Raw genomic sequence first — 16492 nt, 5'->3', positions numbered from 1 at the left:
AAGACAGTGTACTGAATTGAAGGGGAGAAATCTGGGATGCTTGAACTGCAGGCTTTACTTGAACATCAGGTGATGAATAAAAATAACTAACAGCACTCCAGAGAAACTTAAGAAAATCCATTATATTGAAGAAACTGAAAGAAACTGTGAGGCCCAAAGAGAACAGAGAAATTATACAAAGGGAAATAATATTTAAAAATACTGGGTGAAAATGGCTTGGAGGTATCCTTGGCTGTAATGCAGTTGAGGACATCTGCATAGCAAAGCCTGAGAAGGTAAATAGTAATGGAAAAAGAAGGAAGACTCATGCCAGAATAAACACAGGAGATGGAATGCAAAGGGCTGGACTAAAGTTCTGCCCCTGTACACATCCAGTACTTCAGCATGACCATGTCAATACTCCTGAAATATCTTTGTCAGTACAGCAGTAGGGCATTAGTTGTCAGTGTTCTGCCTGGAGGGTGCAACTGGTGACCTAAGTGGATGTTGCTGTAACCTCTTCTGTGTCCCAACCGCTGTTGGGACACCTTTTCTTCAGCAATGTCTGGCACCTTGTTTTGAGCTCTGAACATTAACTCTGTGTTAAGAAGCTGTTTTTCTCATTAGCTCCAGCAGCTGCTGCATTGTGCTGCTAAGCAGCTGTTTCATGGCTGAACAGCAATTCAGGTTAGCTTTTCGCAGAATTGGTGGCAGGATGGAATGCCAGATATCTCAGTACTGAAGTGTCTATGTCTCATCCTCTGCATACACCTGTGGCTAGGTGTAATCTGGCCACAGCTTGCCCGTGATTAGGTTTGGGTATCTGTCTTGCCTTCCTCCTCTGCTCAGGAAAGGTTTCTGTCTCAGACCACAGTCTGTGTGTCTTTTCTGTTGCACCTTTCATTATGTGTTTCAGAACAAAAGCAGATTCTAAATATGTTATTTTAACCTGTTTTTTTAAAGACTGTTGAATAAGCAAAAAAGATACTTAATGAAGAAAGGGGAAATTTCAGTGAGAACACATACATATATATATGTGCATCGTAAGCACTGTATGTAGTGGAATCACAAGAGTAGAAATACAAAGAAATCCAGAAAGTAGTAATTGATTTTCAGTGATTTGGTTCCATAGATTGGAGCTACTGGATTACAAATGGGGCTTCAAAGAACCTTTATTGTTTCAAATGCACTGCATAAGTAGGCATGTCCTAAGGAGGGTTGCAAACATGATGTGTTGTCTGAAACCATTGTCACAGCTGTTTCTTCTAGGAAAACCATATCATGGGCAACAGGGGAAAAGTTTAACAGAATAGTTCTAATGGATATGTTGTGATGGTCTGTTCTTACAAGTGTGGGAGGAGGTCCAGCCATACGTAAATGTATCATCTAGTTCTGGTTTCCTCAGTGCCTCAGTTTTTTAAGGAAGACAGAAATCACTGAACATCAAAAATAGGGACGCTGTTATTTTCAGAACAATTTACCAAGCTAAATGCATAGATCTTGGTTAGGCTCAGACTAAAAAAAGTTGCTCGTATGCAACTAAAATTATTTTTGACCATTTAAACACAGTATTTAAAGCAGTTAAGTAATTAGCTAATTTTAAATAGTGATTAACAAAGGAGTTAACTGGATAGAGCCAAATCATGATGAAGTGGAGCTGGGAAACTCAGTCATTACATGAATGAAAAAAACTGGATTTCTGAAAATAGCATCACTCCATCCAACTATAGTGTATACCAAGGAAGGTTTGATTGTGATGTAATACAAGGAGTGAAATTAATAATAAGGAAATTACATTAGTGGAGATGAAAGATGCAAAGTATGTTGCAAAGATTGCACGACTTCCACTGTTGTGTACATGTGGAAATAGACTGAGTATTGCAGTGAATTATTAACAATCCTGCATTTTGTTTGCTGACAAAGATCTCTCAAAAGTGTCTCATAGTTTAATTCTTGTAAGGTTGGGGTTAGGAAGTACTTAAATGCCAAGATGCCAAGCAACTGCTGTAGTTGTTATTGTGAAGTATGGAGAGAAAAATTGTAATTATTTAGGGCTAAGGGGTTTTGAAAATCATTTCCAAAGAATGTTACTGGAGAAGAATGAACCTGTTCCTGGTGGGTTAACTCATCAAATACAGATCTCACCCTTGGAGTAGAAAAGTTGGGGTTTTAGAGAAAAGAGAGCTGGTAAGAAGAAAAGTCCTGGTATGGTCTAGATTTTCTTTCACATAACCACAGGTGACTGTCAGGAAACCACTCTTGACCCAAGTATCTATTTTTCACAATGGCTTAATGAAAGTCGAACCACTTATCATAGAGATGTTTGATTTACCATTCATGTACCACAACAGTTAAAAAGGGCAAAGTAGAGAAAGCACTGACTGTGTTTTTAAATCTTTACTTTTCTGCTGTTCTGAAGTTTCACTGAAGTATTCGGTGGTGTGTAGACTTCCCATGTCTGTTAAAAGACCTGCAGAAGCTGTATTTCATAAAGTTCTGTGGTACATGAAAAGTAATGAAAAAAAGACCAGTGAAACACTGTTTCTTGTAGTTTGCTTCTTAAAAATACCAATTCAGGTTCCCCCAGTTTTACATTGTTTAAAAAAGATAATTAGGAAAACACCAGTGAAATAAACACTAATTCTTGGGTTTTACGTCTCAGTTTATCTTTGGGAAAGTCTGAAGAAAGAAACAATTCAGATTCACCCAGGTTTACAATGGACCTCACTGATGTCCTTGCTCTGGTTTGTTTTTTGTGTTCAGCAGGACTTATGTCTCTACGGTACCTTCCAAATGTACCTTTTTGCAGTCCTGTTGTGTCTGCTATAGCCCAGCATACTGAGCCCAAAGCAAAGCCCCTTTTTAGGGTCAGTATTACCCTGTTTATATTGCTCAGGGAAGGTCATTAACATTAGACTGTATCTTTAATAGTTTATGGATGTCAGACTGTAGTATGTGCTAATCCAGCTGTACGCTGATCTTAATGCACTTTTCTTCCAAATGCTCGATTACTTCAAGCTTGATTTCATTGTATTGGATTCAATTTCCTCATTGCAAAAACTGTGTTTTTCCTGACTGAATCCAAGCTGTAATGAACAAGCAAATGTCCAGTTTATTTTCTTGTGGGCAGTGATTTGGCAGTGTGTACATACACAGTCCCAGTCATTTAGACAACAAACTCCACGTTCATATATTCTTGTACTTAAAAGTAATACTAACATTTGAATAGAAGTTGACTTCAGACACCTTGGGGTTAAAAAAAAAGTTGTTTAAGATAAATTCTGTTTCCTAGCAAAACCTTCATTTGTGCTATATATAGTGTAGATATTGCAAAATTAGTTACATTATTTTTAATAGTGTATATTACTTAAAGGAATATAGATTACATTATTTAGCCAACTATGTATTTGTGGTTGTTCCTGATGGAAGATAGGTAGCTACAGCCGGCAAACAGAAAAGCAAAAATGAGGGGAGAGCAGAATAAATTCTGCAGCTGATGTGAGAGTAACAAGAAAGTTCACAACTTCTCATGTCTGTGCGTGGGTCTCATCTCAGATATGATCATGTTGCTGTGAACTGACCTCAATTCCACTGAAAAACATTTGGCAGCACACGTGGCTGTTGTTCTGACACTGCAGCTTGTGCCAAATGAAAAGTGATAATTGTTTTTATAAGCTTACAGTGCTCAGTTGTATCATTAATGTCTTCCTTCATGGCATCTGAATAATAAACACACAGGTGAAATTAAAGTGAGGTTATAACAAACTCATACTTCAGCATTGTTCCCTCAACTTTTCTTCTGCTGTTGGTATCAACGGTTACACATTATTGAAAATAATGAGTTTTTCTGTAAAATTAATTTTGCCAGCCAAGTTAAAACATTAACACTGTTAACTGCAACAGCATTTAATTATCATAAATTTGTTTGTTTCTGATTAATTCTTGAAGCAATATTGACTATCTTTGCCATAGTCTCAGATAAGATAGTTTGTCAATGTGTATGTGGAAGGATTCCTGTTGCAGTAAACACTATACAACAAGAATGCCATGGCAAAATCTTACTTTAAGGCAAAGGTAAAAATCAATTAATTTTGACATCTGTCTCTGTCTTTAGTTTGCTAAGTACCTAGTCAGTTTGTTTCTGAGTTTGTGTGCCTAAGTGTGGAAGCTCAAATTGTGACTGTGTTACTTACCATTGTACAGACATTGCTATATATACCAGCATCTCAGTTACTGAATTATTTTCTTCAAATGTATTTGTTCTCTTTGTGTTCTGAACATCACACCAGTGCAAGGAATGTTATTAAATCTGAAAAGTTTTTTCTCCATTTTTTAAGTACTTGGAAATTGTAGTAGCACATAAAACTTTTGAGGTCATTGGTTTGACTCCACTGCAAATTGTCAGATGCAGTTCTTTAGGAGCTTATCTCAGATGTCTTGTGAGTCTGTTTAGTTCTTACAAGGAGGCTGCAGTATCACAAATTCCCAACAGTTATCCATGTTGGCAGTCTCTGAATAAATGGACACTGAAACTCAGCCACCTTTGGTGAAAGAAGAGCGGTCCTGTCAGATCTAATTTGAGGTAGGGAGAATTGCTGCTTGTTCTTGGTCTGCAGTTAAATAAAAGCTTCAGTGTCCAGTTCTGTGAATTTGGCTGCTTTCATGAATGATGTTTCTAAGCCTAACTTACCATTATAGATGGCTTAGGAAGACAGAATCCTTGTCCTTCACCCTTACAAAGGACAGGAGGAGTTACCTTACTGGACAGCTGTGTTGGGTATTGGCTGGCTCTGTTTCTGTGCAGAGTTTTAGGTCAGACCATGTAATTGCTTTCAGACTGGGTTTAGCAGCCAGTTTTCTTTTTTTTCTTGGGGCTGTTTGACTTACTACTGCATTCTCACCTGCTCTGGCATGAAACTGCTGTTGGTTCAAGGGCAGAAGGGTCATTGTTTCTATTTTCCTTTATGTTAATGTTACACATCTCTCTTAGCAATTTCAGATGTGTCTAGTTCGTCAAAAACTTTATTGGGAAACTCAAATGTGACTTAAAGTTGTCAACTCTTTAACCTTTCAAGTAGGAGATGGTTAAGAAGAAAAAATCCCTTTGAATCATCCTGATACTTGGATGTAACACTGCCAGATTATGCCCATAACTCAGGCAGAGTTTTACCATATATTTTGTTCTGGGAGACCAATGTGAAAAAGGTGAAAAACTTTTAGGGTACTTTTGTAACTGTTGCTCAAAACCTCATTTCCTTAATTTTGAACATTTGAGTAGCGGCTGTGGTCTGTCAGACATGTGGTTTGTCAGACAGTGAGAACTGCTATTATTTACTAGTCTCAACCACTTACCCGCCTGAAATATTTCATTGGTCAGCTAAAACAGCAAATAACTCCAAACAGCTACAGATCTGCAGTATTATTGCAGTTTTCTCTTTGGGTCTGTTGGTAAAGGGATGTCTTTGTTTTGCAGAGATGATGGATGTAGCTTTATTTCAGCATTTCTACTGACTGTCTAAATTTGGCTTATGTAATTTGTTTCGGTTGGGGGTTTTTTGTTTTGTGGTTTGGTAGAAGAGTCATGTGCAAAATCCCACAAGGCCTTTCTTACCCTGAGTGAAGAGCTGGGTGCTGTTCAGAAAGAGAAGTAAACAGTGTTGTGACGCAGGTTGTCGTAAAGAACCGTTCTCTTGCTCGTTTGCAGGAACTCGTTGGTCTTTTTGTACCCTCTTAGGTTGCTCACTGTCGTGTTTGAGGTGCTGAAAACACAAAATCAGATATGGCTTCAGTGCTGAGGCCTTGCAGTCTTTGCAACAGTCACTAAGGTGGTTGTTTTATTCTTCATGCCAAAAGTGTTCCAGGAATGTTTAGTGTAGGTATTTGCTAACCCAGATTAGCAGCTCAATTGTGTCACATGCAAAAACAAAAAGAAAATTCAATTAATTCAGTTAATTCATCAATTCAGTTATTTTTCAGCTAAATTTACTTTTAAAGTAAGGTGAAAAAAAGAAGAACTGCAGTTCATATCAACAGGTGTTATGTGGGCTGCTTAAGATTTGGAAGTGTAGACCTTGGGTTTTGGATGTTTCTGTGGCAGTATTGTACATGGTTAGCATGTGGCCATGTTTTTACATGAAAAACATTGTATTTGGTAGCCTTTAACTGACATACATTTCTACCTTATGTAAGTTATTAATAGCTTTGCTTTTGTCATGCACTGTGTTCTGCAGCTATTCTAGTTCAGTGTGCTGAAAATTTTTAATAGCTTTAGTACTTTCATTAAATTTCTTACTGTAAAACCTTTATTTGCAGAAGCACATCTCATAAATCAGGGTTTTCTTCAAATGTAGAATTGACCATAGTGCCTCATTTATAACTGAATATGCTATAAATTGAAATTAATAATTTCTCTGGTTTTCTTTCCTGTTTCCTTCTGTGTAACAGACAATTACAGATTCGCACTTTTCACTGTTTAGGCAGCTACAATAATCAGGTATTCCTGAGGGAAGGAATTCATCCTTCCAGCTGTCCAGAAGAAGTAACAGAGTCAGGGAAAACTAACATAGGATTCATTATTTTATCTTCTTCTTGTAGACCTCCACTAGTCAGGCAATCTTCTGCCTTCAGTCTGGTATTTGTCAGCTTTTTCGAGAAACTCTTATTCGCAAGGGATTTGTGGAAATTCAGACTCCCAAAATCATTTCAGGTATTGTATATGTTATCCAGCAGCTACAGGTGTGCTTCTTTTGTGGTTGCTCTGTGTACCTATCTGACAAAAATTTAATAAGTTTTTATTTAAAAACATAGATTTTCTTTCTAGTTTAGATGTAACATAGCAAACTTCTAGCAAGTGTCAGAGTTGGTCTTTACTTTTCTCCTGACTTAGGCTATTAAAAGAATGACAAGAGAAATTATATATATACACCAGATTTATGTAGTTTGCTGGGCACATGAATGTTTAATTCTGATCATAAGCATTATTCTTCAGATCATTGTTCTCAGTGTTGAACACTGCCTGTTCCATTCTCAGTATTAAAAAAAAACTAGTCTAATTTAGATTAAAAGCATATTCCATCATAAAGATATTGCAACAAACGTGGTATAAAATATGATGCCATTACATGGCACAATTTGTCACTTCTTTAGCAATAAGAATGTGGCAGAATAGAAGGTGGTAGACCTTTTTCTTTTTGGAAATGAGGAATAACAGCTTCAGCTCAAAATTCTGAAATGTAGATTTTGCTTCTAGTTCTTTTGATTTGCATTGTTTACAAAAGTCCAGTGGCTTGATTTATTGATGGAGGTTTTTCTTCCATCTTATTGGTGCTCTGCGGTTTTGTTGATGCCCCTAAGATACATGGCATGGAAAATCAGAGCAAAACATTTATGTTACTTTGTTATTGTATGTACATTCATAAAGTGCACGTCTTGCTTACAGAATTTTATGCTTCTGTATTTATATTTTGGAAGACATCTCTTGATTGAGATAAAAAGTGAACATTTTAACAAAAGGCATGTAAGCAGCTGTTCTTTCAACATGCAAGGTATCATTGAACTAGAAGATTGGATGACTTTTTCCTATAGAGACAGTTATATAGTATGAAGTACTAAAAGTCTCCCAAAAAGTTTATTTATGTAGGACCTTTGAGGAATTTTGCAGTGTCCCATCGGAAGCAAGCAAGCATCCCATTGTTTGATGGGATGAGAGCATATTTTGTAAAATTTACTAAGTCAATGCAATCCTTACTAAACTTCCAATTTAAACTTCATAACTGTTTTAAGATTTGAGGTTTTTAAAAGTTACCTGTGTTAGGTCACTCCACCTCTCATGTCGCACACTGGGAATTGGCAAGGTGAAGTGATGCAATTTTGGTAGGTGCTTTGCAGTAAGGGAAATGCATGTGATCCTTGTTCCTGTAGCTGTCTGTGAAAATTACCTCAGACTGAGAAGAAGCTTTGTAGCTTTGGCTCCTGCCCTCTGGTAAATCTGGGATTGGCTGTGAGAGATATTTATGCCTTCAGGTAGAGAAGATGGTCCTGGCAAAACAGGATATACACTTGGGTCTCAGGCTCTGCAGTGAACCCCTGGCAGCCTGAGCCGCTGGCAAAGACTGGGTTCCACAGAAATGTAGGGGTGCAGGCAGATGTGTCAGTACACATAGGTATTCTCTGCTGTTCTCACTCTAAGGTGAAGGTCAGCTGAAACAGGAACATTTTAAACTACCCCAACTAAATTTGGAGAAATTCAGGACAAGGTATGACAGTCCTGGGCTGCAAAATGTATTTTGGCATTAATGGATGGATGCAAATATATTTTTTATCTCTAGTATGCTTGGAAGAAAAATTTCTTTCTGATCTTTAAATGTAAGACTAATAATCCATCATTCTACCTCTGATTAATTTTTTACATTTTTATTTTAATAACTGCTTAATTTTATTTCAGTAATTCCTTATTAAAGCACTTGCTTTCTAGCTGCCAGTGAAGGAGGAGCCAATGTGTTTACTGTATCCTACTTCAAAACCAGTGCCTACCTGGCTCAGTCCCCACAGCTGTACAAGCAGATGTGTATATGTGCTGACTTTGAAAAGGTTTTCTGCGTTGGGCCAGGTAAGAAAAGCTTTGCTTTATGCAACGTGTGAAGTGTGCCCTGGTTTTAGCAGCTGTGGTACAAGTAAAATAGCACACATACACTCTAAAACTTTGAATAGTTTCACTTGGTGTAGTTTCACTTACCAAACCAAATTTCAGTTGAGGCAACTGCTGACAGTAAAGTTGACAGAAGTTGCTGTACATGTACTGAACAACATTACTGAGAACAAGCTTACTTTTAACTGTCAATAAATACTAAAAAAGGAATAATTTCCAATCAAATATTCTCTTTCATAAATGCTGATTTGACATGGCCTCTTTAGGTGGCAATACAATAGTTTTCTTTGAAGACCTTAAATGGTTTAAAGATACCTAACCTCTAAATGCTGAAAACAAGTCAATAACAGTGTATAAAACAACAACAAAAAAAATCCAGGTAATTCAGAAGGCCTTAAATTTCTTGTTAGTCGCTAACAGATGAGTCATGGTTTATGGGAAGATGTGTTTATCACACGCACGTGTACAAGTCCATTTCCTCTGAAAAAGGCAGTTTTCAAATCTGAAAGTTTTTGTGTGCTTGGAAACTTGTCTGTTTTTTCCACTTGTATTTGTTGGTCTAAGCAGAGATCCTGCCTGTCTGTATGTTGTGTCTGCCTTGTGTCCTTTGAGTACCACTGCAGTACAGACAGCTGCAGTAATGCTGTCACTGTTACAAATGATGCTCTGAGGCTGCTAGTTATATTTGTGTCTTTCAGTGAGAATTTTCATGTCTATCTAATCTAAATGATGATTGTTATTTTTCCAACTGGAATTATAATTTCAGGTCAGTTATAATTTCTGTTGTTTAATTTTACAGTATTTAGAGCTGAGGACTCCAATACACACAGACACCTGACTGAGTTTGTTGGTCTGGATATTGAAATGGCTTTTAATTATCACTATCATGAAGTAGTAGATGAGATTGCAGATACCTTGGTGCAGATATTCAAGGGGCTTCAGGAAAGGTAATAAAAGCATTTCCTTCTTTTAATGAGCAACTTTCTTTGTTCGACATCTCTTGTGCTGTGGAATAAACTGGACCAGCCTTTTATCCTCAGTTTGTCAGATAATCATTGGTAATCTGATTTACAGCACAACTTTGAAACATACTTTTGCTTTGCTCTTAACTATTTCTTTGTGCCTGACTTCTAAGGTTCACTAAGCCATAGGCCAGTAAGCTACTTTTAGCATCTCCTGGAGTATGCTGGCTTGCACTAAGAAACTTGCTGTCTGATGGTGAAAGGACTTCCTAAGATAATTGATCCATCCTTAATTTAAAGTGTCCTTTTTTTGCCACTATTGGTAGATTGTTCTAATTCAAAACTGATTTTAATATTTACTATATAAGAAAGTTTTCTTGAATAAAAGTGATTGCATCAGCCTGCATTTGTTCCATAACAATAACAGCAAGGATTATTTTCCATTATTCACAGTCTAACTCATTAAAAAGCAAGGCTAGAAGTTTAGGAAGTGGTTTCCATTTGCTTACAAATTAGTTTGTTTTGCTAGGAGATATGCAAATCTTTGTCCAGAAGGAAATTTCTTGTTTATATTTGAATATTACTCAAAAAAGAACCCAGGTAAATACTATACATCTAAGGGGTGATTTCAGTGTCTTTGCTGTGAAAATTTGGCCTAGTCGATTATTTCTTACAAAAGGGATTAAACAGAAGTAGTAGTAACTATTAACATCAGTGAAGTAGATGCATATACTTTGTTAAAACAACTCATTACAGAATTTCTTCAGAAGTGGTTTTAGTACAGTTTTTATGTTGCAAGAGGGACCTCTTGTGGCAAAACCACAAAATCCTGATTAGGTGCAAGTTCTTGACTATTTTGTATTTGGCTTCTGTTCTTGTTTCTTTGTCTGTAGATTCCAAACTGAAATTCAGACAGTGAGCAAACAGTTCCCATGTGAGCCATTTAAGTTTTTGGAGCCAACTCTGAGGCTGGAATACCGTGAAGGTGTGGCCATGCTTCGGGAGGCTGGTGTGGAGATGGGTGATGAAGAGGATCTCAGGTACTTGTGTCAGTCTTGGGAAAGTGGGAGTGAAGTGTCAGTTTTGTATGTCAGTTTTGTACTGAGCACCTGGCAGCCCTCAATAAAGATCCACAGCTTTTAGAGGAATAAACAGCACTTCTGTCCAGGTCTCTTGACAAGTAAATAAGTGGATGTGAAAATAATCCTTTCTTTTAACATAGACTATAGGTACAAACTCTGAAATTTGACAGAAAATAACTGACAACATAAAATGAGAGCAACTTGAACCTCCTAAGGAAGTGTTTGTCCAGCAATTGCAGTCCTTCACATGAATTGTCACATGTCTTTGAATAGGTCTAAGTAAAAAGATTCTGCTGCCTTAAGGTCTTTCTTTTAAGTAACACCTTTCCATTTATTCTTTCCAAATCTCAGGAAAATTGATAAACATTCTTGATTAATTCCCATTGATTTACTGAGAGATGGTTTAATAAGCAGTTTATGTATAAAATTTACTAAAGACATTTAATGAATTAAAACATTTCTGTTCTTCTCCATAATATATCCAGGACCATTAGGGTACTGTGTGATTTTAAGTTAAATGATCTGTGCATCAAATAAAGTTTCCATCATAAGAATTTGATGGAGGAAAATAATTTCCTCAACAAGTGTTCATGTTGAAAAAAGTTCTCACTTTTTGTGTCATACACAAGATGTGTGGCAATAGGAAATTGAGAGTACAGTTCTTCAGTAATCAGAATACGATCACTAGGAAGAAGTTACATTGAGAGCAAGAATATTTTTTGTTACCAGTTATTTTGCAGGATTTCTAGGCCCAATATGAAGTATTTAGAAACAAATAAATATATTTTACTTTGCAATTTCTGTGTGCACAACTCAAAACAGTCAGAAACAAGTACTAGATTTTCTAAGGGTTAGGGTGCAGCAGCTCTGTAGCTGTAATCTTTTGGGCTTTGTGAAGTATATCATCAGTGCAAGTTCAAATTATTCCATTTAATGATGATAATCTTTTTCAGCACACCTAATGAAAAGCTCCTGGGACGCCTGGTAAAGGAAAAGGTAACAATTATTTTAGAGTAAATAAATTTGTCACTGAATCTAAAACCTGATACTATGGATTCATAGGGTTGGTGTAAATACCTATATGTAAACAGTACCTCAGAACATGCAGAAGTTGTGAAGAGTTGGTGATTACCATTTTTTAATTGACTGCATTCCCATTTTGGTGCTGTGTATTTCATCTACTGTCAGTTTTGTCATTGTCATTAATAAGCAATTTCAAACAATTTTCAATCTTTTTATTTATTTCTCTCATATGTTGTGCTGAGGACACCAAACGGGCTAGTATGTTCCAAAGCCACTTCTTAGGAGACTTTCAAAAAAACACCAACCAGACTCTAAAATCTATAGGAGAAGATTAGATTTTATTTTTTTTTTTTTTTTTTTTTTTTGGGGGGGGGGGGAAGTACCTGTTACAGCAAAACATTTTACTGCTCAGTATTTGTAAATTTACACTAGAAGTAGTATTGAAAAACTGAGAAAGAATGCACCATTTTTATTGATAACTTAGACAATATTGTGGGAAGCTGTTGGGATTTTTTTTTAATTTTTTTTTCAAAGATTCATTGGTTCTGTCTTTCTCTTGTAATTTAGTTTTTTGTTGTTGTAGTTTTCTCTTGTACTAACTATTCAAAATTATTTATTCAGTACGACACAGACTTCTATATTCTTGACAAATATCCTCTTGCTGTGAGGCCTTTTTATACAATGCCAGACCCAGCCAACCCTGTAAGTAAAATTCCCTGTTGTTGTCAATGGGGTTTTTTCTTTTTTTTTTTTAGTTTAAATTATTCTATGTAGCAATAACTTGATAATATAGATAAAGTGTATTAATACGACCATAAAATCATTGAATGGTTTGGGTTGGAATGGGCCTTAACATTTATTGCAGCCTTGCTGTAATTAAAATTATGATAACAAGGTCAGGTCAGGGTTACATGACTTGTCAAATGTTTTGAGTTACTCTTTTACTGGTGAAAACAGACCAGAAGGAAATGAGCAAAAACTGGGAGAGCTTTATGAAGAGATCTCCATGGTCAAACACTGCTGCCATCACTGAAAAGTGGCGGAAACATTCTTCCAGGGCAGCAGACAATTTAAGTGAAAATTGGCTTTTTTTACAGCTTTGGATATCAGAAAATTAAATTATTGAGAGGTAAATATTGCAAACTACGTAACTCTAGGTAGGAAGTAAAGTTCTTCTTGTGTTTCCAGAAAACCTCTAACTCATATGATATGTTCATGAGAGGGGAAGAGATCTTGTCTGGAGCTCAGAGAATTCACGACCCCCAGCTGCTGACAGAAAGAGCCAAGCATCATGGCATTGGTAACAAGGCAATTTAAAAGAACATAAGTTGTGACTTGATTTGTGTCCTTTAGAGGGAGAATTTGGGGCAGAATTTGTTATATGAGTGGTAAAATCAGAGTTCTCTTTTATTCTTACTGTTAATCCATCTAATTCTGTTTAACAATCTAGAGTGAGGTATTAAGAAACTAGTGAGTCTTCCAGCAATACCTTGTTGAATAGTTATTAATAAAATTATATAATAAAACTGTTACAGTCATAAATTCGATAGCTCTGGACAATTTACATGTTCAATGAGTAAAATCCCACTGTTAGTTTGTAATTTTTTTGTTCTGCTTGTAGTCCTGCAATCACTTGTCTGTTTGGCTTGGGGTTCATTAAGCAGGTGAGAAACCAATATTTTTCTTTTCTAGATTTGGAGAAAATAAAGGCTTATATTGACTCCTTTCGGTTTGGGGCACCTCCACATGCAGGTGGTGGAATAGGTAAGTGTCTGGTTCTTGTTTAGCCTGAGTTTAACTTAAACTGCTCAGCAGCAAGCAGAATTCAGTATAAAATTCTGAATAGTGACCTTGTGGGGCTGTTTATCCTGGTGAATTGAAGGAGACAAGTTCAAATTCAAGGATCATCATAAAATAAATAGTCAAAATACTAATGGCATGGTGAGTTTAAAAAGAAGGTGATTACAAGAAAATGTGCCACCTCACTAGGCAGGCACAGCATTTTCAAATTTGACCACTGAGGAAAATTTAAGGAAGCAAGAAAATAGTGTATTATGTACGGATTAATCAAAGTCATAATCATACCAGCAGCCACTGGTCTCTGTGTATTGGATGAAGGTGTTTTGCACTAAGGAGAAATAAGTGATGCTTCATCATCTGTTTGGGAGCATGCAACATTTGCAGGTAATCCAGAATAATTTAGGCCAGTTAGAACTGACATCAAGGAAGCTGAAGCTTCATCTTTTCTTCAGAGTAGATGGTCCTCCTGGCAAAGTACAAGCCAAACAGGGATGCCACGAGAATTATCACTGTGTTCAGGCTGTTCCAGGTGAAAACCTTAACGCAGGAGCTGTGTGGAAAAACAAATGTGCATCTGGGTTCCACCCACCATGGCTGGGGTGCTTGTTTCCCCAGGGATTAGGAAGTGTCTGCACAATGGGCTGTGCTCACACTGCTCTGTGAGGCTGGTTCTAGCTGGGGAGGGCCTGCAGCTCCTTTGGGGTTTTGGACAAAGACTGATGGTGCTGATGGGCTGTTCTCATCTTCTCTAGGGCTGGAGAGAGTAACCATGCTGTACCTGGGGCTGCACAACGTCCGCCAGACCTCCATGTTCCCCAGGGATCCCAAACGCTTGACGCCCTGATACGAGCTGCTCTGAGAGTTGGGAATGCTCTGCCCTGCAAATAGGCATAGCCCCTGCTGCTGCTGAACATGTATTGATTGATTTGAGCATTATGATATGCAATTAAAAACAAAATTCTCCTTTATTAAGTGCCACAGTAATTTTTTTTTATCCATAGTTGTTTATTTAAAGGAAAATATTTTAACAGATCAAGACTCTTTGTATTGGCAAGGGCACGTTTTTAATTAAAATGGGATACTTTGAATTAGTACTTTAGTGACACATTAAAATGTATCATTTTTCTAAACATTTTAATAAATTATGCAATAACCATTTTGCATTTTTCACTTATGTCAGCAAGATTGAATATTGCGAAGTACTGGCTCCGAGATAAAGTGACTGGGTGCTTGCAACTTAAAAATCTAGAGAGACCAGCCAGATGATAATTTACATGAGTGTCAGGTAGGGAAGCAGGTGAGAACGTTCTTAACAAGAAATCTTCATAAGAAGTTGTTAAAATAGGTTGAAATAAAGCTCTCAAAGCAAATTAGATGCAAATTTGTCTGGTTTTTTGCTTTGTATCTTCACAAAATAATCAATAAGGCTTTTTTGGTTTGGTTTTTTTACTGATGTAATAACTGTCTGAAGTTTAAATTTATTTTTTATCTTCTCATTTTTTTGAAAGTTGTATAAAAGCCATGAGCCTGGTCTTTATTTTATGTAACTATTTGAAAATGCAAATTACATTCTCATGCAAGTTTACACATTTTCATGGAATACACAAAGGATATATGATATTCTCAGAAAATAAATGGGTAGTGAGTTTGAGAGCAAGTCATGTGTTTTCCTGCCTAATCCAGCTTTTGATATAACAAACAAAACAAGGATTTCATGCATCTTTTACCAAGGAAAACAACACCAAGCCAATCTATTTCAGGGTGGTTTTTTTAATTTATAAATGCTGTGAACAGCCCAGCTTTGTATACTTAGAAAATTGAATGTTTCTGTAAGTCAGAGTAGTTCTGAAATTCTTTCTAGACATACTTTTTCTCAGATTATTTACTTACTTGAACTCCTCAATTTGCAGCAGTGCACAAAGCCTGCTTCTCGTCGTCATCCTCCTCCTCCCAAGCCAGAGAATGTTCCCTGCATTTGAAGAGGCACCAGTGAATCTGAAGCTTCTTTTTGTAGACTGCATCTGGGAGCTGGTTTTCAAATTTAAAACATTTTGTAAGTGTTGCTGCCAAAGAGCAAAGGATTAAATTCCTGATTTGGGTACTACTGCAATAGTTGCTCTAATATGCATACATATTTGTAATTCCTGACTTAATTTTTGTTTAACATTTTACATGATCAAGCCTTCAGTAGGAGTTACAGTGTGGATGGTCTGTGTTATTGTTGCTACCTTGATTTTTAAATGTCAGAGAAGTCACATATTGGTTATGCTACAGAAAGGTCAGTGAGGCTGTGTATAAATTGGGTAGAGTTTCATAAAAGGGCAAATCATCTTTGCAGCTGCCATTGAACAAGACTTAATTTTAATGTCTTATGACAAGAGTTCTCCATTAGAAAACAATCATAATAAAGGTCAGTCAGGTAAAGTACTGGAAATTCAGAAGTTAAACTTTGTTTAGAAGTCGCACAATTCAAGGAATAACACTTAGCAGCTTTGCTTATGAGTCTGTTGTAATTAATTTACTATGGAATCTTCCCCAGATGATTAACTTGAAAATCTTACACTGTAACCGGTTGTACTTTGCAAAGCTAAGTGGATTATACACACAGCTCATTGTCACAGTCTTACTACTGATGAATCCAAGTTTCAAAACAGTTGTTTATTTAGCTAAGCCAACTGGAATGAATTTAATTTAATTACTTTTGTTCATACAGAACTGGTAATATATTCCACTTTGGATGTGCATTCTTCTAACCAGGAGCAAAATTACAGACTTAAATTTCCTGTCTACAAAAAAATATCCAGAGTGCTCTTTCTTGCTCTAGATTTGGCAGCAAGTTTTGTGCATGCATGCCTGTAACAACTGTGTTTGTACCAATTCTTTTAGAGTTACTCAAACTCATGCTGTAGCTTCATTTATTCACAGCAACTGCACAAGGACAAGAATTCAGATGGGGGCCCTGATTCCTTTGTCTGCTCAATCCATTCATGCAGCCTTTC

At 36.6% G+C, this 16492-nt stretch overlaps 1 protein-coding gene across 1 annotated transcript in view; it reads left to right on the top strand.

The window, feature by feature from the left end:
* The window catches only part of DARS1 (aspartyl-tRNA synthetase 1), a 36808-nt gene extending 21942 nt beyond the window's left edge, over positions 1-14866 (top strand). The window contains exons 8-16 of the mRNA XM_030278105.4: positions 6574-6685; positions 8453-8587; positions 9426-9573; positions 10482-10628; positions 11624-11666; positions 12315-12395; positions 12882-12993; positions 13386-13457; positions 14246-14866. Coding sequence (XP_030133965.1) covers positions 6574-6685; positions 8453-8587; positions 9426-9573; positions 10482-10628; positions 11624-11666; positions 12315-12395; positions 12882-12993; positions 13386-13457; positions 14246-14337 — 942 coding nt within the window. The 3' untranslated portion in view covers positions 14338-14866. The remainder of the gene's footprint in view (positions 1-6573; positions 6686-8452; positions 8588-9425; positions 9574-10481; positions 10629-11623; positions 11667-12314; positions 12396-12881; positions 12994-13385; positions 13458-14245) is intronic.
* Positions 14867-16492: the final 1626 nt, after the last annotated feature.

This window comes from Taeniopygia guttata, chromosome 7, assembly GCF_048771995.1.
Source record: "Taeniopygia guttata chromosome 7, bTaeGut7.mat, whole genome shotgun sequence".
Taxonomy (NCBI): Eukaryota; Metazoa; Chordata; class Aves; order Passeriformes; family Estrildidae; genus Taeniopygia; species Taeniopygia guttata.
This window is presented reverse-complemented; position numbering and strand designations above follow the sequence as displayed.